We start from the raw sequence: 13,737 nt of genomic DNA on the forward strand, positions 1-13,737 counted from the left end.
GTTCAGTTACTGCTGCGTCTGATGATTGATTAATGAACGAGCCTCACAGGAAGAAAGACACAAAACAACCACAAAGACACAAAACAACCACAAAGAGACAAAGACACAAAACAACCACAAAGAGACAAAACAACCACAAAGAGACAAAACAACCACAAAGAGACAAAGACACAAAACAACCACAAAGAGACAAAGACACAAAACAACCACAAAGAGACAAAACAACTTTTAAAACTAAAGTCACACAAATACAAATTGATAGAGAAAAGGAAAGATTCTTGTTGAGGGTTAAGAACAGAGGACGTCTCACCTTGTTAGACCCGATGAGACAAATTGTGATTTGTGAATATGGGCTATACAAATAAAATTTGATTGATTGAAGTACAGCAGTAGATGGCCGTAAACCGACCAAAGAAGAAGAAGAAGAAGAAGAAGAAGAAGAAGAAGAAGAAGAAGAAGAAACAGATTTGTCTCCGTACACAGACGTGTTCACATGTGCTGGAATATGATCGATCATAGATAAAGCTGCCACATGACTGGCTGATTGGATAAGTGATGGAAGAAGCAGGTGCACAGGTGTTCCTAATAAAGTGCTAACTGAATGTGTATATGTTACGAGACGTAGACGTGAAGTTATAAGACGACTCTTCAGGTGACGATGTGATGAAGAGTCAAACTGCAGCTTTAGTTTCCCACTCCTGCAAAAACAAACAGATTTAACTGGATCATAGATAAAGAGAAGATTCAACAAATTATTTCTATATTCAGATGTTTTCAGACATGAACTGAACCACAGACGTGTTCCTGACGTGTGCCTATCGTGTTCCTGACATGTTCCTGACGTGTTCCTGACGTGTTCCTATCGTGTTCCTGACGTGTTCCTGACATGTTCCTGACATGTTCCTGTCAGTGTGTCTCTTCACATGAGAAACACAAAGTCCAGAATTGTCCGGACACTATTCCAGAGTCCACGTGTCTGGTTGGTTTGTGAATGTTCTCACCTTCTTCCTCTGGAAGACCTTCCCATGTTCCATGAACAACGCTGACGGAGCTCGTCTCAGAGAGGTTTTAGCTGAGGCCGTCCGTCGCAGCAGAGGGTTCAGGAAACCCACCTGAGACCAGCAGAGACCAGGAGAGACCAGGAGAGACAGCAGGGACCAGGAGAGACCAAGAGAGACCAGCAGAGACCAGGAGAGACCAGCAGAGACCAGGAGAGACCAGGAGAGACAGCAGGGACCAGGAGAGACCAGTAGAGACCAGGAGAGACCAGCAGGCACCAGCAGAGACATTAGATTGATGTGGGTTTATACATTAACTTGGTTTCTCCCTATTATATTGAGTGTGAACAAAGTTCAAATCTACAGAAAACGTTCCCCAGAAGAAGAGGCAGCTCTGTGCAACACAAATAACCAATCAATGTTTGTTTGTGTGTATTGTGCGACAGGTTGATGTGTGTGTTCACCTGAGCACGTTCACTACACACAGCCAGCGACTGTCGGAAAGAGGTGCGTTTGTTTTGCTTCCCAGCAGACGACAGGTTGATCTCTGAACCGGACCTCAGCTGCACCGGCCTCTTCCCGGTCAACTCCAACTTCTGAACGCTGCGCTCCACCTCCACCCCCCTCCTGTCTGAAACATATAATAACAGTTTATATATCGTCAGATCCTCTGTATATACAGTCACTGATGGTCTTTATATACAGTCACTGAAACTTTATACAAACTGACTCACTGGTGATATCTGTGTTGCTGACGGTCACTGAGTCTTTGGACGACTCTGAGCTGTGGAGCTGAAGACAAACACTGTTACTAATATGTCATCACCGGAGGTAAAAGTACACAAAAGTACAGATACAATCAGTACTTACACAAGTAAAAGTACTGATTCAACCTCTTTACTCAAGTAAAAGTATAAAAGTACAGGTCCTGAAATGTACTCAAACTATAAAAGAAAAAAGTTTTCTTCCAGATGTTCAAAGCAAACTCATGTCACATTAATATAGTTTAAAGATTATTTCACTTGAACAACTCTTCTTTAAATAAAATAAAAGAACTATTTACTAGAAGAGGAACTAATCTAGAAAAGATTTGTGAACATGAAAAACAAAGGATCTGAACTTTGTTACTTCCCAGCTCTGCATGTCATCCACTCGTGTTAGTTATGTCACAGTATAAATATGAAAATACTTTGCCATGTTTCATATGTTTTGCAGTGAAGTTACACATGTGTTTGTACCATGTGCTCCAGGATGGAGGTGTTGGAGTAGATGGGCTGGTCCCGGCCTGGTCCACTCAGGTGGAAGGGGTCGTCCATGTAGGTGTTGGAGGTGGGAAACCTCCGAGTCTGCAGCCCACTGAGGAGAGACGAAGAAGAAGAGGAAGAAGAAGAAGAAGAAGAAGAAGAAGAAGAAGAAGAAGAAGGACGTGACCCTTACCTGAGAACTCCACCTGTGTGTCCCTGTGCGTTGTTGTCATGGTGACTGTGACTGACAGCTCCGTCCTGCAGTAGCTTCAGCCAACGCTCCTTTTCCTCCGAACTACCGACCTGAGGGAGGGAGGAAACAAAATTAACCAATTAATAAACAATAATTGATTATAAAGAAAATACGTCAGGTTATTGTTTGTCACGTGGTGTAAATAATGAAATTATTGTTTTGTTATTGATGATATGTTCACATGTTAACGTTCAGTTCGACAGTCGAGCATCGTTTATCTGAGAATATTGACATCACATGTTTTTATTTACATGTTGTCATGTCTGAATGTTTCCTTTTGAGCAAATCATTTCTTTAGTCTTATTTGTCTCTTTTATTTGTAACAATGTTTTATTTCATTTTTATGAAACGATCTGAAGAATCAATGACTTCAGCTGTGAGATCTGTTCATTACATCGTAATGTACTTTTTTCTAATCGCTCTTTTATTTATAATGAATCAAAAACTAGTGTTTAGGTTTTGTCCTGATTCTTTTAAAGGTCATTTTAGGCTTTATATGATTAGAAATGCTACTTCTAAGTCGATATATTTAAAGCTATGAAGTTTCTAATTTAGTGTCATGCTGGCTAAATATGCCCCCTAGTGGTGAAGAGACTAAACAGTGGGGGATCCAGAGTTGATCCCTGTGGTACTCCACATGAAACTTTTTTTTCTCAGAAAAAAGCTCGAAAGAAAACCCTTGTTTTTGTCGAGGAACATCATCGCTTTAATTTGAAAGGTTGGATCCACGTCATCACACGCTGCAGCTCACAGCGACCTGCAGTCGACCACCGACACTAATTATACTTTGAGATAAGATTTAATCAGAAAATGCTTTTAGCCCAGATTGTAAAATGAACCAAAACACTCTGGGATGTGAACTTGTTTGATTCATGTTGTAAAAATCGTCATATTTGTCCGAGATGTTTTTTTTCCAGATGCATAAATAAAATTAAGTTAAAAATGTTTAATTTCACAGAATATTGGAGCTTTTCTTCTCATAAATGTACGACTTTAATCTCATAAATAATATAGTTTGACAACAATTCTTTTACCTAAAATGGCCACAACATCTCTTTGTGTATTCATGTGCACGGTCCCTGCACATGAATACACAAACAAAGAATTAATAATAAAATAAAATAAGAACCTGTGAGCAAACACTCACCTCCAGCACCGCGACCTGGTCCCCGAGCATGCTCAGTGTGATCCTGTAGGAGTGGTCAGTGTCGGGCCCGGCTCGTACCTCGCAGCCTCGGAGCTGGACAGTGTACTGAGGGGATCGCTCCCTCTTCCTCTCCCCTCCCTCCTCCTCCTCCTCCTCCTCCTTCTCCTCCTCCTCCTCCTCCTCCTCTCCAAACATGTTAAGGACGCCGTCCTCCACCCGACACAGTAAACTCTGCCATTGACAGTTCATCAGCACGTTCAGGTTGCCTGTCAATCACAAACACCACATGTGGAGCACCACAGGGATCAACTCTGGGTCCCGTACTCTTAGTCTTCTCACTGAGCAGCTAACAGCTGATTGGTCGACAGTGTCTCCCACACTAAAGGATTAGCACTAACGAAGATGAAACAATCAGTGTTTTTGTGCATACTGGTCATTACAGGACTCAGAACAGTGAAGTCTGTCGTCGTGTGTTGTTTCTGTTCAGCTGAAGATTCAAGTTTATCAAGAGTCTGCAAACAGGATCTGGAAATTAACTGTGAAATGTTTGAAACGAACAGGAAAACGTTTCTGACGCTTTCAGTACCTTTGTGTTTGTGGAGGCTGCAGCGAGCTGAAGGTTTCTCCTCCTCAGAGTCGGTCTGGACTGAACTGGACTGAAGAGACACACAGCGAGAGGGGACGTCACATTGTATAACTGATTCATCTGGAGGGTGTGTGTGTGTGTGTGTGTGTGTGTGTGTGTGTGTGTGTGTGTGTCTCACCCTGCAGGACAGCAGCTGCTCTGATCGGATCAGAGATGATGATCGATGAATCTCCTCTTCACCTCCAACACTCACCTCCTCTATCACCTGCACACACGGTCAATATATATTCACATACAGTATTTGCACCTGAGCTACAATATTCATGTGTGACTATCGAAATAAAACTAGAAGTGGAAGATAAAGAACTCAATAAAAGAAAACTAGTTTTCACTACTTTGTGAACAGCTATTTTAGTCCCAACATAGGGACACAAAATGGAAGACAGATAAATCTGAAGGGTCGTCAGAAGATTCGTGGGAGAGGAAAGAAGAAGAAGATTCACTAAACTGTTGTTGGGGTTTGTCCTTTTCCCTGAAGCTGTTTTCATGAACCTGCACTGAACTCCAGACATGTTTCCAGAACGTTTCCTGCCGACCCCCCAGGACAATGTCCTGAAGCTTCCCAGAGAGCGAGTGGACGTGTTGACGAGGTTTCTAACACGTGACGGACGTGAAACTGGAAGAACACAAAGATCTCAGGATGAAGAAGAGGAGCCGTACACGTAGAGGACGAAGACGTCCACTTGGAAACACGAGAAGGTTCAGAGGTTTCGGTGATGAGGGCCGACGCCGGTGCTGCTGCTTCACAGGAGAAACACTAACTACAGGAAATGCCCAGACAACATTTTACAGCGTTCATGTGTAAAAGCATCTTGAGAGTCCTCGTGTCCTCATGTCCTCAGGGTTTAGTTGGTTATAATATGTAACTTCACCACTAGAGGTCACTAAATATCTGTGAAGATCCTCAGTCTTCCAGGTCGTGGGATTCGGATTTAGGCAACACCTGAAAATGCCACTTAATCCTTCACTCTGAACCTTTAACTTAACGTGATGATGATTGCGACAGAAAATGTCCAGGAACAATCTTCCAGACATTTCCCAGAGTTCATGTCTGAAAACAGTTTATTTGTAGGTGAAACGTCGATGATTTCTCTTTAGAATCATGTGAGAACTTTATATATCTGAAACATGGGAGACATCACGCTGGCTTTGTGTCAGAGGTCAAAGGTCGGGGACGACTGCTCTAATCTTTAACAAATTATTTGAAGTGCTAAATGTGCTTCTCTGTGAGATGTGTGGTGTGCTGCTGACCCTCCTCCACTCGTCGGCCTGCTGGAAGCTGCTGTATCCCAGCACCAGGGTGTCGGAGCCCAGCAAAACCAGTTTGAGCTGGTGCTGGATCTTCCTGTTGCTCTTGGACTTGTAGACGAGCTGACAGCCGCGCAGGTTCAGCTCCAGGTGAGGCAGCAGGTCCCGAGCACATTTATAACACTGACACACACAGAAAGATATCAACACAGAAAGTGAGGCAGAGTTTCAGTGGAGTCATGTGATCTGCTGACTTTGATTTACGTACGATCAAAGACTGTAAATAAAGACGACAACACACTCCCTCTAGAAATGAAGCCAAAATATCTCAGATACAAACACTGCCATCTTGTGGTGATGACCATCTTTGACAAACATTTTAACGTCTACTTTGATTTGTTAGTTTGGTCCATGTTCCATCTGCTAACATGGAGGAGGAGGAGGAGGAGTTTATGACCTATACTGCAACCAGACACCAGGGGGAGATCAAGATGCTTTGGCTTCACTTTTGGAAGCCGTCATGTCGTCCATATTTATTTACAGTCTGTGGTAGCGAGGCCTCGTCACAGTTTGATCACAGCAGCCTCGAGTGGACGGCGCTCACCAGCAGCTCGTTGTTCCGGATGATGAACAGCTGTTTGGTCCACTGTCCGAGCCACTTCCTCCTCCACAGGTAACCACAGAGGCGGGACTCAGGGGCGGGTCTTAGGCAGGGCTGAGAGGCGCTCCATTGGATGTAATGAGCTCTGTCCTTCACTAGCTCCTCCCCCTCATCCTCCTCATCATCTTCATCACCGTACGACTCATAGTGACTGCTGTCTGAATCCGCCTTCTCTGAAGATGAAGGTTAGTGTTAATATCTTAACGTTGACGTGTTGCTACACGTGTTCCTGTAGCTGTGTTTCCATCGACATGTTTTAATGTGCATTTTAAAAGTATCACAGCAGAAAGTTTGACTGGAAATGTAACAAAATGACAAAGTAAATTCTTCTGAATAAGTTGTGACGTAGAGAAGATTTACCTCACATGACTGAACAGCTGTTTCTTCCAGACATAAAGAAGAAGAAGAGGAAGAAGAGGAAGAAGAGGAAGAAGAGGAAGAAGAGGAAGAAGAGGAAGATTAGGAAGAGGAAGAGGTACAAGAGGAACAGGAAGATGAGGAAGGGGAAGGGGAAGAGGAAGAGGAAGAGGAAGAGGAAGAGGGAGAGGAAGAGGAAGAGGAAGAGGAAGAAAACTGTCTCCACAATCTTTCAGGATATTCCTTTAAAACATGAAAAAGTCCTGAACTCAACGTTCACTTTCTCACGTTTCTTCTTCTTCTTCCAGGTTGGAAACGTAGATAATAGCACCACCTTCTGGTGAACGTGTGCAGCCCAGTTTATTCTTTTTAAACCAGTTGTTGGATCAAATTTACATTTTCTTTGCTCTCTTGAACAACTTGTTAAATGTAAACCCAGCTTGTGTGTGTGTGTGTGTGTGTGTGTGTGTGTGTGTGTGTGTGTGTGTGTGTGTGTGTGTGTGATACCGGTGTTCGACGTGGTCGTGTCGGCAGGTATGTAGGGTTCTGCTTCTTCGTAAGTATCTTCATCATCATCACTTCCTAGACCTCCTGGTGGGTGGGGGGGCACTGTGGGGCCCTGAATCTGAAATAACAGCAAATAAAAGAGATCGATTTTTTAAGTTTGGTCCATGTCCCATCTGCTAACATGGAGGAGGCAGGGTTTATGACCTACACTGCAGCCAGCCACTAGAGGGCGATCGAGATGGTTTGCCGTCATGTCACCATGTTTATTTAAAGTCTGTGGTCTCATTTATATATTCATTTGTAAAGAGCGACACATAATCATAAGCAGGTTTTTAAGTTGTATTTTATGTGGCAGAATAAAAGTTAAAAACGTTGCAGATCTAATTTCAATCCTCAAATCAAATGCGTTGACTTCAGGGTGAGGAAACAGGAAGTGAATTATACACTTTACAAGATGATATGTTTAAATATGTGAAAAAAACTTGACAGTGCAGTACAATGTGCAGCATTTCCCTTTAAAATAAGGTGGAGTTAAGTATTTAAGAAGCAAATAATACTCACATTATGTGGAAATACTGTAATGAGTGAATACTCAGTTACTACCACAACATCGCTGTCAAGACCTTTATGAAGCCAGTGAATTTAAAAAGGCTGCGTAGGAACAAGTTTCCCCAGGAGACGTGTGTTTAGGTATATTAATGTGTGTGTGTGTGTGTGTGTGTGTGTGTGTGTGTGTGTGTGTGTGTGTGTGTGTGTGCTCTGTCCATCCATCACGTAGACCAGATGCTAATCTGCCGCCATCAGTGACCACTTCCTCTGCAGAGCTCTCAGCCAATAGGATGAGAGATAAAGGGGAGATGGCTTCATATGTAAACACTGTACATCCTGTCATCGGACACACACACACACACACACACACACACACACTAACCCGGTTGTCTCCTCCCTAACCTCAGGACTCAGTCTGTCATTACTGACCCACATCACATTACTGACCCTCCTCCTCCTCCTCCTCCTCCTCCTCCTCCTCCTCCCCCCCCCATGAAGAACCTCCCAGGGGCCCCAGGGGCCCACAAAGCTTTGTGGGGCCCTGATGTCTTCCACTGTTCTGTAGATTACATGTCAGTGTGTTATTCTGCAGCAGAGCTTTAATCTGTCATGTGGAATAATGATAAAGATGTTTTCCATGGAGAATCAAAGTATCATAAATGTAGTGCAGCACAAAGTAGAAGTTAAATCAACAATACATTATAAATACTAATGTACAGTTCAAGTATTTCTTAGTTACTTACAGCTTTAAATGAGTGTGTGCTTTTATTATTTACACCAGAATTTGCAGGTAACAGCTTTTTTAAACGTTGGTTTAAAAAAAGGTGATTAGGTCCTTTCCCATCGCAATTAGAGGAGTTCCACTTCCTGTGAATCCATTCCCATCAGAGACAGAAGCCCGATGTTAGTGGGTTTACCGGCTACTGGAGCTTTCAACCAGCGTTCACAGAGGACTGGTCCTCCTCATGGAAACAGAAAGGAAGTGAAGTTGTACTGACTCACCTCATTCTTCAGCCAGACGCACGAGTCCTGGTTCGAGAGCAGCTCAGAGGAGAAGACGCCTTCGACAACAAACAAACAGTAAACAAACAAACAACCAGCACAACAACAGGCGCCTCTGTTTGACATGTTATCAAACAGCTAATAACATGTTTCTAACATTCATGTAACATAACGGTCCTGATCAGCAGCTCTGAGGATTCAACATGATGCTTTGGACAAACGAGTCCGTTCTGGTAAAACCACGTTAACCAGGTTAAAGTGCAGCTTTTCATTGGACAGCTTCTTTAAACAAGTTTCATCTTCACACAGGTACAAACGTCTTTTCAGCTCAGTGTGACTCTTGATAACAAACTGTCCAGAGCGTTGGACACGTCCTGCATTACCTGTCCAAGGTGTGTCTGTCAGCTCGTTGCTAGGAGACGATGAGGGACAGCTCATGATCATGTACTCAGCGTCTTCCACTGGAAACACAACAGACTTCATCAGTTTTAACACAAAATGACACTTCAACTTTTACTGAATATATATTTCTATATATATATATATAATTATTGTTACCTGGGGTGTCGTGTGTTTGCAGTTTGGACAGCAGCTCTGAGATGGACTTCTTCTGAGCCTGAGCGATGTAACTCAAGTTCTCTGAGTCCAGAACAGACAGGAAGGACTGCAGGTCCCAGAGAAGCTTGGACAGCACTAAAGACAGAGGGACAGACAGACAGAGAGACAGAGGGACAGAGGGACAGACAGACAGACAGACAGAGGGACAGACAGACAGACAGACAGAGGGACAGACAGACAGACAGACAGACAGACAGACAGACAGAGAGACAGAGAGACAGAGAGACAGAGGGACAGACAGAGGGACAGACAGACAGACAGAGACAGAGAGACAGAGAGACAGAGAGACAGAGAGACAGAGAGACAGAGGGACAGACAGAGGGACAGACAGACACAGACAGACAGACAGACAGACAGACAGACAGACAGACAGACAGACAGACAGACAGACAGAGACACAGAGAGACAGACAGACAGACAGAGAGACAGACAGACAGACAGAGGGACAGACAGAGGGACAGACAGAGGGACAGACAGAGAGACAGACAGAGAGACAGACAGGGTTTAAAATACATTTACTCAAGTACTAGACTGGGCTCAAGGTCGGGTTCACAAATCATTCTATATGATGCTAAAATAGTTAATACATGTGTAGCAAAGATTTGTATTTGAGTGAATAAAATGAGGTCAGTGATGATGTCAGATAATGAGGTCACATACAGTGATGAGGTCACATACAGTGATGAGGTCACATACAGTGATGAGGTCAGATAATGAGGTCAGACACAGTGATGAGGTCACATACAGTGATGAGGTCAGATAATGAGGTCAGACACAGTGATGAGGTCAGACACAGTGATGAGGTCAGACACAGTGATGAGGTCAGATAATGAGGTCAGACACAGTGATGAGGTCACATACAGTGATGAGGTCAGTCACAGACACAGGAAAGGTGCTTTTGTGACCACGTGTGAAAAGCTCGAAAGTGGAAAACTTGCATCTAAAAGTCAGTGCTTAAAGTTCCCACACTCTATGTGACCCTGAAGTTACAAGTAGGAGTCGTGACCCTGTTTTTGCACCAGGTTTTGATTGGACAGTGACGGTCCAATCACAGTCCTGACAGAAGCCCCAGTAGGTGTCGACCACATTTAGGTCATGACTCCTGCTCGTCACTGTCTATGATCAGTGTTCAAGGCTAACATGTTAAATATTGAACAACATGTGGCTACACTTTCTCTGAACTTAGCATGTTACTGTTTGCATGTTCCAACATGTACACGCTAAATTACGAGTCTCTATATCAGATTATTCATGTCTTTATGTGAGTTTCTCGTGTCGTTAAACAAGCTGGACAACTGATCTGGGTTCAGTTTGTCGTCATCAGGTTGATAAGACATGAGGTCGATCTGTGTTCGTCTCATGAAAGCAGCCGTTGTCTCTCTCTCTCTGTGTGAATGAATACTGACTGTGTCTCGGCCTCAGAAGAATAAAGAGCTGAAATCATTCAAACGCAGAGAAAAAAGTCTCTCAGTTCAAATTATTATCCACTGTCACACAGATAAAAAACACAAACCTTGTATTTTACAAACTAACCTATCAAGTCATTACAATGTTTATTCATGAAGATTCATGTTCAGATTCAGGTAATTATCACCTCAGTCATGATGTGACTTCAGATCAGTTTTTATGAGTTGTTCTGCTGAGGCGTGAAACAGAACCTGAGTCTGCTCAGGTTTCCCATCACCAACTTCCTGACCTTCACGTTAACTGAAGGGACGACACACACTGATAAGCTGCTAATGTTTAACTCAGAATAAAGACTCGGTGTGAATGACTGTGTTGTTACGTCATTTCAAAACTCAAGGTTCCTGCACAAAAACTGGGAAACAGGAAGTATTTTGTCGTGGAAAACAACTGTACTGAATAAACATATTAATTTGACGTTTAACGTAGAACCTCCTCTATGGCTAAATGATCCTATAAATAAAAACAAAAGGAGAGCGAGAAGCTCTTGAATGACTCCATAATGATCCTCACAACTTCTCAACTCCTCTTTAGAATCCCCTCAATGACCAGAAGAACCTGCGAATAGAATTGAAGAACGTTTTCTATGACCAACACTGGAACCAAAAGACCACTGGAGTATCCTGAAGGACCAATAGTCCACAATGACCCTTAAAACCCTCTTAATGGACATCTCAAGGACATCTGAAAGGACAAAAAAGAACCATCTACAGAGCCAGTAGGACCTCCTTGGAGACCATGTCAACCTTTCAGTGGACCCATAAAGCCTGCTTAAGACCCCTAGAACCTGATAGAACCTCATAAAGAACCCCTTATAAAACTTCTTGACCATCAAAAGTACATTCAACCCTCTTCACTGACCACAAGAACCACCTCCAGGACCAAACAACCTTATTGTCCAATAGAACCTCCCAAAGGAACAGGACAACCACCGTTATGGCCCCTACAACCACATAAAGGGCCCTCAGAACCTGCTCAGTCACAACTTCTTAACAAACAAACTAAAAGCACCTAAATGACACAGAGAACGTCCTTGATCATCACCAGAACATCGTGAATGACCATAAAATATCCTGAATGGCCGAGGAGCGCTGTTGATAAAGGATCACGAGAACAACCAACATGAACTTTTGAACTCTATAAGAACATTAGAGTATCATTAATGAACATAAGAACTTCATAAACCTCTTATGGACAAATAAAACCAGTTTAATAACCCCCCACACCTCCTCTGTGCCCACTGGACCCTCCTAGAAGATCACTCACATGACCACTAGAACCACTCAAACCACCTCTCGAATTATGTGTGGAACAACTTGAACGTCCTGAAGGACAAATAGAACTTCCCAGACCATTAGAACATCATCAAGGAAGACAAGAACCTTCTATATGAACCATCAGAACCTGTTGGATGACTAAAACCATTTCAAGAACCCCGACAACCTCTCTTCACCCTCTGAAACCTCCTCTCCTCGTCTAGAACCTCTCACATGACCATTAGAACCACCCAAACCACCTCTAGAACCACTTACATTACACTGAAGACCATCAGAACATCATCAAGGTAAACTAGAACCTCCTAACAGACTCCTACAAACTCCATCCTCCAAACATTATTTCGTTTCTCTGAATAAGATGATGATTTTATAGTTTCTGTATTTAGAACTCATTTTATAAAAATAGTGATGACATGAACATGTCGTGTTGTTTTCTGTTGAGTGAATGAATCTGAAGTCAGAGGAACTGAAGCTCCATTCACACAGACAGACTGAGTCCATTCAGTCGGAGCTGAGTGGGACGACGAGGTTGACTCATTAACTCGTCTCTGCTGATTTAAAGGATCCTGACGCTCTGCTTATCACGACGCTGCTGCTTTAAACACCGAGCTGCACATACCTCACACGCCCACCACACGTCAACAACAACACGGAGACAAGATGACAATCACAAGACCACAGAGACATAGAAGACAGAGACTATAAGACAGAAATGAGACAACAGAGACCAGAGGACAGAGACCAGAGGACATAGACATGAAGACAGAGACGACAGAGACGACAGAGACGACAGAGATGAGAAAACAGACACGACAGAGACGACAGAGACAAGAAGACAGAGACATGAACACAGAAATAACAGAGACGACAGAGACGACAGAGACAAGACATCAGACGGACAGAGACATGAAGCATTTAAGCTCCTGAACGCTTCTTATCTGATCAACATCACTTCCTGTCTGTGGCTTTGATGTTGTTTGATGTTGTAGACAGTGAATCAGGTCCAGTGTTGAATCAATGAAAGACAACAAACAAATAAACATGAATTCAGTTTGTCCTGTGAAATGTTTCTGTTGTTTTTTAACAGTCACATATTTTCACAATAAGAGTCTTTGAAGGGACAGACTGTGTCCATGTCAATAAAGCTGCGTTAAAAGAAAGAAAGTAAAGGTCATCGTGTGTGTGTGTGTTTTAGTGACATGAGCTACTTCACCATAAAACCCCAACCCTCAAATTAGGTATTCCACCATACCTCCTACCACAGTGTGTGTGTGGGTGTGTGTGTGTGTGTGTGTGAGTGAGTGTGTGTGGGTGTGTGTGTGTGTGTGTGTGTGTGTGTGTGTGTGAGCGCGTGTGTGTGTGTGTGTGTGCACGCGCGTGTGTGTGTGTGTGTGTGTGTGTGTGTGTGTGTGTGTGTGTGTGTGTGTGTGTGTGTGTGTGTGTGTGTGTGTGTGTGTTGTGGAGCAGCTTTCTCTTTCATCTTCTGCTCGTTAAATATAGACGAGCAGAAACATTTACGTTACTGAGTTGCCGTTTCCTCAAACTGACCGAGCTTCTCGTCCAATCAGCAGAAGTTTCTCATCGTTACTGACTCGCAGCAAATTAACTCGTACGTCTTTAACACGTATGAAAGATGAACAGCTGGATGAGAAAATCATGAAGATAAATTACAAGCTTCACATTTTATGTTCAAGTGTTAAATGTGATCTCTGAAGGTGCAGCAGTGAAATGAGCTCCGACTGGAATCAGTCAGGAAACAGTTGTTC

General features: G+C 43.2%; 2 protein-coding genes across 2 annotated transcripts in view; one reads left to right on the top strand and one right to left on the bottom strand.

Moving 5' to 3' along the window:
- spinb (spindlin b) overlaps positions 1–6,063 on the top strand; it is a 35,700-nt gene extending 29,637 nt beyond the window's left edge. The window contains 2 exon segments of the mRNA XM_034596649.1: positions 5,612–5,620; positions 6,052–6,063. The gene's annotated coding sequence lies outside the window, so the exon portion shown is untranslated.
- Positions 363–13,737, bottom strand: part of si:dkey-220o5.5 (actin filament-associated protein 1-like 2) — a 15,140-nt gene continuing 1,765 nt past the window's right edge. Inside the window, exons 2-16 of the mRNA XM_034596637.1 lie at positions 9,171–9,305; positions 8,996–9,073; positions 8,613–8,671; positions 7,062–7,179; positions 6,141–6,370; positions 5,540–5,719; positions 4,407–4,493; positions 4,229–4,298; positions 3,643–3,908; positions 2,436–2,545; positions 2,237–2,354; positions 1,733–1,790; positions 1,463–1,629; positions 1,002–1,112; positions 363–698 (exon numbers count right to left, since the gene is read on the bottom strand). Of these exons, the coding sequence (XP_034452528.1) occupies positions 672–698; positions 1,002–1,112; positions 1,463–1,629; positions 1,733–1,790; positions 2,237–2,354; positions 2,436–2,545; positions 3,643–3,908; positions 4,229–4,298; positions 4,407–4,493; positions 5,540–5,719; positions 6,141–6,370; positions 7,062–7,179; positions 8,613–8,671; positions 8,996–9,073; positions 9,171–9,305 (1,814 nt within the window). The 3' untranslated portion in view covers positions 363–671. The remainder of the gene's footprint in view (positions 699–1,001; positions 1,113–1,462; positions 1,630–1,732; positions 1,791–2,236; positions 2,355–2,435; positions 2,546–3,642; positions 3,909–4,228; positions 4,299–4,406; positions 4,494–5,539; positions 5,720–6,140; positions 6,371–7,061; positions 7,180–8,612; positions 8,672–8,995; positions 9,074–9,170; positions 9,306–13,737) is intronic.

Source organism: Hippoglossus hippoglossus, chromosome 9, assembly GCF_009819705.1.
Source record: "Hippoglossus hippoglossus isolate fHipHip1 chromosome 9, fHipHip1.pri, whole genome shotgun sequence".
Taxonomy (NCBI): Eukaryota; Metazoa; Chordata; class Actinopteri; order Pleuronectiformes; family Pleuronectidae; genus Hippoglossus; species Hippoglossus hippoglossus.